At 49.5% G+C, this 10934-nt stretch overlaps 1 protein-coding gene across 2 annotated transcripts in view; it reads right to left on the minus strand.

The window, feature by feature from the left end:
- Positions 1–8441, minus strand: part of LOC124187955 — a 52529-nt gene extending 44088 nt beyond the window's left edge. Inside the window, exons 1-2 of one of the 2 annotated variants that reach the window (XM_046580165.1) lie at positions 8360–8413; positions 6923–8153 (exon numbers count right to left, since the gene is read on the minus strand). Coding sequence is in view for 1 of the 2 variants with exons in the window: in XM_046580168.1 (XP_046436124.1) it covers positions 6923–6932 (10 nt within the window). In the remaining variant the exon portion in view is untranslated. Of the gene's footprint in view, positions 1–6922 lie in introns of both variants that reach the window. The other variant, XM_046580168.1, reaches the window with a different exon arrangement.
- Positions 8442–10934: the final 2493 nt, after the last annotated feature.

Genomic DNA, 10934 nt, shown 5'->3' on the forward strand with positions numbered 1-10934 from the left:
AAACCTACTCGATCTTCTTACAATAATTAAACTCCTAATTAATGACGGCGGCTCGTTAACCGCGGTGAAGAGAGACTCTTGTTCGGAGAATGACGCAAAACGACGAGCTGCGCGCCCGTGTGTAAGAGACTCGCGAGTAGGTACGCCTGTCCTCCGATAAACACACACACACACACTTCGATTCGAGTAAAAAATCTTGGAGAAAATTCAACTGACGAAATAAGTCTTGGCCGTCGAGAATTTCACCGAGTTCAGCTTCCTCGACCACCGGGACGTTCTCGGAGTTCCGGAAGCCCTCCAGGATCACCGTCCCGGAGTATCGTTGCATATTCAGATGATTTTGGGCGAACCGGGAAGGTCGCGCTCTTCGTGGGCAGAGCGTGCCTCCTTCGGCTATGCTGCCGGCCCGCAAACGAGATAGACTGATCTGGGCGAGGTGGCGGCGCCTGGGACACGGGAGGGGAAACGGGAGACCAGTTATGTCGCAGAGCCGCTCCCAAGTCTCAAGTCCAGCTAGTCCCGATCTCCGTCCTGTTCGAACGCTGTCAACTACGAAAGCCTCGATAGTTTCAGACCCGGGACTATCCGCGTCGCTCCGGTCGTTAGATTCGAAACGTTTTTCCTCGGAGTATCGAGGACCGTTTGTCCAGTCGGCGCTGAGGGATTCTCGGCGTCGTCGTAGAAAATCGAGGTCTCCGTGGAGGCTGCGAAGAGGCTTTCTTCGTCAGGTATGTAGGCGCACCTGGTCGTACCTACTTCGGCCTCTGATCTCCAGCCTTCCACCTTTCCGCACCTTGGTCCGAGCGAGCTGCCGGGCAACGAACAGGTTGCTGCCGATCGTTGCACAACATCGTCGCGATGAGTAAGGTTCTATACTTAACAGAGATCGGCTGCTTTCGAGTGGTTTTGTTTTCCACGGACGGTCGTTGGTAACACCGTCGTTTTCTTCGCGGCGGCGGAGCAAGTCGGTCAATCATTTGCTGGTAAACAGCGTGACTCAGGTGAGGAAAATCCGGACCTCAAGGGGCGCCAAGGATGCGCCGCGTGCCGATTGATATTCGACCTTTATCCGGACTGCGGAAAACCAGTGGCTATACGTAGGTGCGGTACGTGGTTATCCTGCCCTCCAGAAACGCCGAAAACGCGGACGCGACTCTTGCGCAATCTTCTTTCTATTACGCCCCAACTCGATGCCCCCGTGCAGCTAGCTCGCCTCATTTTCCCCCAAGATCGGTATTATAGATAGCCACTTCCGATTACCTCGCTGCTTGTCCGCGTCTTCGATCTCGAACCCGATAGCGCCGTCTTCTCAATTCCATGTATCCCCGGCTGCAGGATGCTCTCCGTTCTTCCGCCGCAGCCACTCGCGGGTTTACGAGAGTCCGACGTCCACCGATATTCTTCGCCCTCCCCCCCTCGAACAGCCCAATTTATAGGAGGAATTATTCCTAACGCGGTGATCCTGCAGACGCTGCACTCGCACGCGACAAGTAACCGTGTGAACTTGAGAAAGGAACGTGCAAATTATGGCTAACTAGACTCGGCGATGTGTGGTTTTGCAATATCTGCCAAGAGGAATGCGTTTAACGCCTACAGGTCGCCCGTAGCTGTGTCGGAACCTTGAGGAAGAGCGTTGCGACATAATCCTTTGAATCTCGGCCAACTGCCACTGTTATGTGTCTACATACCTATACACGTGTAGAAACCGGGAACTTGTCGTTACGTACACCAACTCCACACCACGCACTTAATTATTCCCATACGTCTTTCCATCTCAACGCAAGCGTCGTCGTCGTGTGCCTAGAGACAAATTCGCCTTGTCTTCGTTATTTTCCTTACACAGAACAGCTGATAGGTAAGTGCTACTTCGGTACGAATATAATCCGTTCTAGCGGTTGTTCGATATATAGTAGGTATCATATAGTATCGACGTCGAGCAGCTGGTCCGTGTGGATGGAAAGTGGTAGAAAGAGCCGAAAACGATCGTCGCCGACCGAAGCCGCGGTAGCCGAATCGGTCGGTTGGTCGGTTGGTCGGACGGTCGGTCGGTCGAGTAGGCAGATATAATAGATGATGCCGCTTGTCCGGTCGAATGTCCCGTGTCGATTCAACCCTTATCTGAAAGTATCGGACCTAGTTAACCGCGTGCTCCAGCACTAGATCAACGACAACTTTCGGCAGCCTCTTTCATGTATGCGAGCTGGGGGCCACCTTCTAAGGACCCGAAAGCCGCCGGGCCAACAAAATAGAAGATATCAAGGTTCGGGGTCCGCGGCGAGCGCTCCCCTCGCCTGCCTCGAGGGGCCGAGTCTGCGCCTCCTGGTGCCTCGGCACCCGGGGCAGACGGAAGATGAGAAAATCGAGCAAAAGTCTCCGCCGAGATAAAATGGCGAGGAAGGAATTTGGCCGAGGGCTGTAAATATTACAAAGTGACGCTACGGAGAACGCGGGAGCAGCTCCCAAAGGGCCCAGCAACGCCGGGTCCCGGGGACAATGCGCCAAAGACCGAAAGATAGTCGGACGTGAATTACGTCCGGGAGAAGATATTCGCCACTGTCCACGATGGGGAGTCTCGTCCCGGTCGGTTCTAACGGCGGCCGAGAGCCGAACGCCTTCGCGAGTAAAAACGTGTCCGACTTAATCGAAGGGGACCTTCGGATACACGCGGCTCGGAAGCTGCGGGCCCCGCGATACGAACGCGATATCCGTTGCAGCCGGGGCGTGTTGGGGGCCTTATAACCCTGACGCAATTCTTGCCACACTTCGAGACACTGCATGCCCGCGGATTGGCAACGAATATAGAAATGATTGACGCACGTCAGAATATCGGGATTGAATTAGTCGAGAATAAATTAGAGTCAAATCGGGGATCGGGCGTCGCTGATCGGCGACATTGGAAATCTCCCATTTCGAATGTCGCGTATTGCCGCAACCCGTAGGTAGGTTAGGCACAGGTACCTACTTTCGTTGTCAGGCATTAACGGATAATCACAGGTCTATCGTTTCCCCGGCTCTCGACGCTCGGGTATCGTTAATGATCCTGATCGGCGTTACCGCTGATCGTGAAGAAAACAATTCGTCTCCCGCGACGCGTCTCCTTCCGCAGGTACTCGCGTTATAGGTATATACATATAATACGCGGAGAAGAAATAATACGAGAATAGATTCCACCGGCACTTATCCAGTTACCACACACAATTTCCATTAGACCACTCGTCGATTAAGCATGTAAGAATGGCCGACTGCACTCGCGCACAATCTTTGTCCATTTCCTCCCGCTCTCTCCGTCTCTCTCATTCCTTGTCTCTTACTCCGCGAATAATTAGTTATATCGCACAGAATTGAGCGGCAGAGCTACAAATTGGCCCCGGCTTCCGCCGCACAGCGTCACAGTTTCAGTAAATTATTTCTCTCTTTGGCGTCGGTATCACTGTGATTGAGTCGTGTGTTTTTTTTTTTGTATTTATTTATTTATCTTCACACAATTCTCTCTGAATACTCGCTGAAATTTCTTTCATTTCCATAATTTGTACGACGAGAACCGAACGCCGAGAATGATACGTTGAGCCGTGTACATAGTGTCGAGGTTTGAAACGCGGTGAAGAAGAAAAGAGAAGTAAGCAACGATTAGGGGGGACTGGGGGCAGTTCGGTCAAGGGTAAGCGAGGGTTCTGGTGTCTTGCCCTGGCCCCGCGGGGCACGTTTAACTCCGAGCAGACGTTGGGGCCCGAGTTAGCGTCACGAGGAAAACATTGAATGCGCAGGGTCGTGGAATCTGGTCGAAATCGGTGCGAAAGGAGCTCCCGAAGCAAATTAGAGATCGGTAAATACATGTGTACCGAGCATTAGCCAGACCGCGCGGTAAAAACGATAATTGAATTCCTTCCGCGCTGCAGGTATACGTACGTATATTTACACATGCAGGGATCATCTGCTCCGCAGGCGACGTATCCGTACCAAAACGAGAGGAAACGGTGCGCTTACACGACCCATACTTCGACGCGTGGAATATAACGTACACGTTTAGCGACGCGGAGGTAACAGGCAAGTCATTAATTATATCTCGAGTAAACACCCGGCTGAAAGAAGCTCGAGTAAGTAGATACCGACGCGAGTACATATAAATCCATATACATAGGTAGAACACGCAGCCGAGTGTGCACAAGGTGCAGCAAGTGGGATAGGTAGGCCATGCTTAGGCTTAAGCCATGCCGCGTTCGCAGGCACGGCACACACGACGGAAGGATCGAGAGCCGAGTACCTTTATACTTGCAGAGATCGGCCTGTCGCAGCCGTTGTCGCCGATTTATCCGAAATAGATTGCGAAACAAATCGCTAGTTGGAGGACTTCTTATCGCCGTTTGAAAACATTCCGCAACCAGGGGGGGGGGGATCCGAGACTTCGGACCGGGTTCAGCCTTTGTACTCGAGGTATCTGTGAACGGTTCTAGACGAGTTTTGCTTTCGAAGAGCAACGGCGTGGGTCGCGAGACCCGTCTTTTTGATTTTCTTATTTTCCTTATTTATCCCCTTCTCTCTCCCGTCCGCCGTCCTCTTCGGCTCCCAATTAAACAGCCCGCACGAATGCCAACCCACAAACCGAAAACTGCAGCAACGTTGGACCAGGTCAAAACAACGCGGTCTCGTCGTCGTCACTGTTGAAGAAACTACCGGCCAAATTCTACGATCGCGTTAACCCCTTGCCGCCTTCTTCGTTCAGCCTGGCTAATGCAAATGGGTGAAAAGTGTTTCGCGATGGTATATACGGGCAAAGTGATTCGCTCGACCGCAAACCGCAAACCGCAAACCGCAGCTCCTCCTTGCACGCCGCAAGCTTATACGCGAACGAATCTCGTTACCACTTACACTGGTAGCGCTGTCACGTGCGATCATCTTAAAATATCCTTCTTCGCGTCACGTCACGCTTGTCTTCGGTAAGAGAAAGACGTTTCCTTCGACGGATTTACATTTTCCGATCGTTGTTTCAGCGGAATAGCACCGGAGCATCACGTGATGACCCATCTTTTACGTCGAGGCGCAAGCGAGCTTAGCAACTATTTGAACGTATGTTTATCCAGAAATTAGACGGACAAATATGCCGGATTATTTTGTGCCCTGTTCCGACGAACCGACGCGATCGTCTCGTGATAAATCGCATAATCCATTACGAATATTGACTCATTGAGAGAAAATCGTTACCAAGCGGGTTTGATGAATACCCGCGTATCCATCGATCTATCCACCTATCTATTTATCCAAGATCGAACAGGTTCAAGTGTTGATAAACGGCCGGAACAGGCTCCGGCAGGTGATCAAAGAGTCGCGCAGCATTCTTGGTGCGTTTTCTATACAACCATCTTTAACTCCGCAACGAAATACGACCATAGCTCACGATAATCGATAATTATTAGCCAGTGAAGTTAAGAGCGGTGAAAATTGACTTCTAACCCAACCATCGATAAACAAGTTTATTTCCAACGACAACTTCACCGTGAGGTCAGCGTGCACTATAGGAATTAGGAATCATCCAATACAATTTTTCGTTAACTATCATAAGAGGCTCAACCGAAGGCTTCGATAGCTCGGGTCAACGCGCCGCCTCTCTACACATTCATCACGTCCTTATAACCGGTAATTTTTCAAGGTTTCCCAGAATTGAAATTTATACAAAAACAAAAAAAAAAAAACAATCTCTGATAAGAATTGAAGAAACATTAAGTGAGGAATTCATCGGTCTCGGCCACTCAGGCTGTAGGCAATAAAAATATGCATACGACCACGCCGGAGAAAAACAATATGACTCAATAACAATTAAATAACTCTTCGTCATCGACGACGCCCAGCCGCAGAGAAAGCCAACTCAGGTGTGAATGGTTATTCCGCCAATATTATACACCGAGGTTTAATAGAAGAAGAATAAGAAGAAGAAGAATAAGAAGAAGAAGAAGAAGAAGAAAATATTCACGCATCTTAATATAATTGCAAGCGTATAACATCTTGTTAATTATATGAAAATCGTGCATAGAAACAGCGAAATATCGGATAGTGTGTACGATAACTACAGTATATAGTATATAGTAGGGCTCTTCGAATGTTTCGGGCCGAATGTAGGCGGGGGAGGGGGGGGGGGGGAGGGGGGGGGGGGGGAGGGCAAGGAGAAGACAGGTGATGCTGGGCCCCGGGCAGAAGGTACACGGACGCAGGTTTACGCATCGTGCCCACACACGGACGATACAACGATTTGAACACACGTGCAAAGGTATTTTAACACGCGGCATTCCTGTTGTCGAGACCGGAGATGGTTTCAGCTGGCAACGTGGCTCACCGTGAGTGTAAGGCTCCGGTCAAACGGGACAACTTCTCCTGCCACACAGACCCAATAGCTCCCTCTTTTTTAATCGATTTCTTTTTACATTTCGTTTTTCACCGTTTTCTTCTTCTTCGATACTTCATCTTTTTTATATTCTATTTTATCCTGTTTGTTTTCCTTCGATTTCGCTTCTACGGAACGTCTTATGATGCATCGAGATCTACCGGCCCAGTTGACACGGGGGTTTCGGACTATACGAAACTTACAGAATCACCTGGCTACGAAGTCAAATGCGCGAGATAACGTAGCACGGGAGTATTCCTCGATAGCTAACGGAAGTTTTTTCCAATTAGGAATCAGTGGGTGAAAATCATCCACATTTAATCGGTTCGATTACCACTGTGGTAAAATTGGATGTCGATATTGAAAAAGTGAACCGGTATAAAACAAATCCTTCCACGCTGTACCGGATACAGCTCGAAAGACTGTTATTTGAACAAGATCTCATTCCACGGTTAAGTTTTTTCGGTGACACAACCGTACGGTGAAATCGTGTTCAAGTTCAAATTTATAGAGTAATATAATTAATATGCATAGGTGCATAAATCATACCTGGATCCATTGCTCGAGGACGTGAACTTGAATTGAACAACTTGATTCACTCGCTGTTGAATTAGTGATGCGACCTTCTTGACGGGTGACTCTCTTCGTCGGTATCCTCGTCTTTTGAATGATGCCCGTGCGCGTGTGCTTACTGTCTGGTACGGCGCAGTGTCGGAAAGCTTCGTTGTCGGATGCGTGGTGACTGGACGCGCGGACGACACATCGACAAACAAAATGCGCATTTACATGCCCACACAATTACGACCAAACACGATCGAGGAGAACGATACACCGAAGGAACGAACTCGACGCCGGCATGTATGGCCACGTTTCTCGCTGACAAATACACAATAATACACTTACGTCGGACAGGGTCGACCAACGCGCCTATCCTCTCCTTTATACCCTCGAATTTACGCTGAGGAAACCGTCGCAGCCTTGCCGAAGAATCCGCCTTGAGGAGTACCCGAGAGTCCCTCGAACTCCAAACTCCCCAAGGACGATTGGAGTCCAAGCGCTGAGCTAACCGACTACTTTCAACGAAAAAATCATCTTGCTGCTCGATTTCGTTGCCTCTTGAATGAAAATACACACCCTCGACAAGTTTATGTTATTTCTACAACGAGCACGCGTTGTGAGAGTCAGATTCCGCAACGAAATGTTGAAACTTTTAGACGGCGTAGCGCCCGTCGTCGCGAGGAGAACAGGTCTGGTTCTCTCGAAATCGTAGTCTGGCCGAAGCTCGTATTTTTGGTCAGAGAGCACGATGTTCTAGCCCGATTACAAGTTCGGCGCTCACTTTCACGGCGAGGATATAAAAGACCCGGTGGACCCGAATGGAGATAAAAGAACCCAAGAAAATAATTAAGGGGATGCATATACATGCATCGGTTAACTCGTAAAAGTCAGCTTGCTTCACTTGTTCGCTATTTCTCTACACAGGGTTCCGATTTGACGACTTCTACCTTTTACCCACCAGATAATAGTGTACACAGTTACTCAGTGTATCATACATAAGCCGTTCGTGAACAAAGAAATACCTTCTAAAGTATTTTTAGTGTACATTTACTTCGAATTTTGTCTACGAGAACATGTGACTACACAACAAACCGCAATATAGATTACTGACCTCAATTCCTTGAGATTGATAGTCAAACAAGAATCCCGGACGTTTAAGTAAACAAAAGTAGTTAATTCCTGTATCTACAGTAAAATTCTTAACACTTGTAAGTCGTTTCTGCTTCTCGTGCAAAACTGAAATGATGAATTGATTCAATTCCCTGTAACACAGAGCTTCTTACCAACGATAACTAAATCGGAGGAACTTTCCAAGAAATTTCTCGTAAGAAATTCAATGTTTCGAATAAGAATCGTAGGCAACTATCGAAACTGATTTCCCCAAATTGGAGTAAATAAACGAAATTAAAAAAACTTATTCACACAAACAAGGGTAAGAAGCAGAGTTCGAATGATAGGTTGAGACGTTAAGGCGTTCAGCACCTGTCCGTATTACGCGAAGGGGTAGACTGGCAAGTCGAAGGCAGTGCCGATCCGATCGTTTGCTGAACGAGATAAACACAACTCGACGCGCGGCGCGGCGGCTGGTTGACGTTACGGAAAACGAAGTCGATCGGGTTGTGGTTGAGTTAGCAACGAGCGAGCCTGATTCCGTACGTACGGTAGGGATCAATTACTATCGCTATTGAATAATAACACAATGCGAAGCCACGGAGTGTTGCGCGTTGTGCCGCGGTCTCCGCGTATAAACTCGGCTTCATTCACTCGTATTCATTCATAGGGATACGGTGAATGGCCTGATGAGCTGGGCAGCGGCTGCTCCATGAGACGAGCGGACGGTTTCCTTTCCGATCCACCGTTCTGCGTCGGGACGATCAGCCACGTAAGATACGGTTGTCGCAGCTCTCGAGAATAAAGTACAAATACAGTTGTTATCCACCCCGTCGAACAATGTGGATTTTGACAGGGTCTGAAGACGGCGTAACCGACAAGTTCGCCGAGTCCGATCAATTCTCATGATCGATACGTGACGTCAAACACGTCGATCCGGGCGGTCGTAATACAGGTGTGACGTCATCCAGCCGTTGAGTCCTCCGGCGGTACCGCGATACTTGGGATTCGTTCGCGTCGTATATTTTCGAATTGCTCAACGAACGCGCAAGTACGAGTACCTACATTCACGTACGAGCCGCGTCCGCCTGCCTTGCGCGGCATTCTTTTCTCCGTTTCTTTTTCAACTTTTTCCATATTTTTTGTTCCTTTTTTTTCACTTGCTCCTTCTTCTTTCCATCTCTTATCTGAAGATTTCTCTAATGAACTGGTCAGACGACGGGTCAAACGCGGAGTAATCGCCTTAAAATCAAAAGTTGTGTTCACCTTCCTTCTACGGCTTTCTGGGTACCTAACGGGTAGCTAAACCTATCCGGTTCTCGTCTAAGTCTTCCACACCTCGTTGTCAAGGCTTCCGTCTACCTATACGTACAGCGGCACCGCGGCTTGTGTTACAAATAAAATTTTGCCAACGTCGTCGTCGTCGTTGACCCGGACCCGGTAGCAGAACCCTGCATTACCAAACCTGACCCCGTGACCTGAATACTTATACACAGCATCCTTCGGTACCCGTGGTTTGGTGAAGAATTGTCGAATGCCCCCAAGATCCGAGGGACTTTTCGCACGGGGCCTTACCCTTACCTCTGGGGCTGCGACGCAGGAGCAGCTGCTTCTTCCTGCGCGCAACGTATGCCGCGAGGATTTAAGACGCTTCTTTTACCGACCCTTTCAATTTTCGAAAAGAAAAATTTAACCGGAGTTTGATAGATGTCGTTGCAGTCATCGACGCGCGGAGTAGATCTTCTAAAAAAAAGTTTACGACGGATTTCAGTTACCGCAAGCAAAGGAACGCGGTTGCATGCTTCGAGGCTGCACCAGAAGACGTTTAACAACGACGTTTGACCTCGCGGCATCGAGAATTATGTCGACGAAACGAATAGGTATTTCCACCGAGATTAGGATCGATTAGATAAAAAGGCGAGAAGAGGAGATGGCAAGAACGGCCGGACAAGACAAGCGTATTAATATCGGAGATAGAAGTGGGTCAAGGACTCGGCACAGAAGCAGGAGCCGGGCCCTGCCGCGAACAGAGATCCGCGGGGCCTGGCGGGGCCCGACACGGGTCGGTCTTTCTAGGTCTGACGCAACTGCGACGTGACCCAGTCTTGTTTTCAGGCCTCGAGTCTCGTCCTGACCTCGCCCTTGTCGAGAAGGAACAAGTCGCGGGTATAACAAACCGAGTCTCAAAACTCCGACGAGGGATCGCGCAGCCTAGCTCGTGTGGTCAGATTACCAGATAACTTCGTACCGAATCGCTCCGCGTCCAGCATCATTCATCGGCTCCTCGGGCTCCGGCCTCGGACCTGCGGGTCAACCCCCGCGATAATTCGGATAAGAGATTGTTCCCCGGGAGCGCATGAATGAACCCGAGATCCAAAAAGTGGGGACTCGGGGCCTGCACTCCGTTTAAATATAAATTAACTCCTGCACCGGAGAACTTCATTCATCCCCGCTTGCCGACCGCATACTTGCCGCATTCATCCTCCTTGAATTAATGTCCCAGGTATTATTTTCCTCAGCTCGACTCGGGGAACACCGAGGATAGGCTTACACGTTACCCCCTGCACCCGTACAACCCACTCGGGAATAATTAAGCCGCGTTTGCGGTGAACGAGTCGTAACCAAGGTGCAAAGGCTCCCGCCGCGCTTATAGCGATACCGGTAACACAACTGTGGCAGTTTCGCCTTTGAAATAAGAAAGGGAAGGAAAAAAAAAGAATCACAAGTCGCTACTCGCTCTCTTTGCGACACCTTGATTATTGCGTCGAGAGTCGGATGCGAGTTGCTCGAGTTCCGTCGGGTAGAACCGAACGGAGGAAAGGATGATCGGCGTGAGCTGCACGCACCGGGGCCAATTACCTCAAATATTGTGACGCGGATTAGCGCCTCGGTG

Source organism: Neodiprion fabricii, chromosome 1 (assembly GCF_021155785.1).
Source record: "Neodiprion fabricii isolate iyNeoFabr1 chromosome 1, iyNeoFabr1.1, whole genome shotgun sequence".
Classification (NCBI taxonomy): Eukaryota; Metazoa; Arthropoda; class Insecta; order Hymenoptera; family Diprionidae; genus Neodiprion; species Neodiprion fabricii.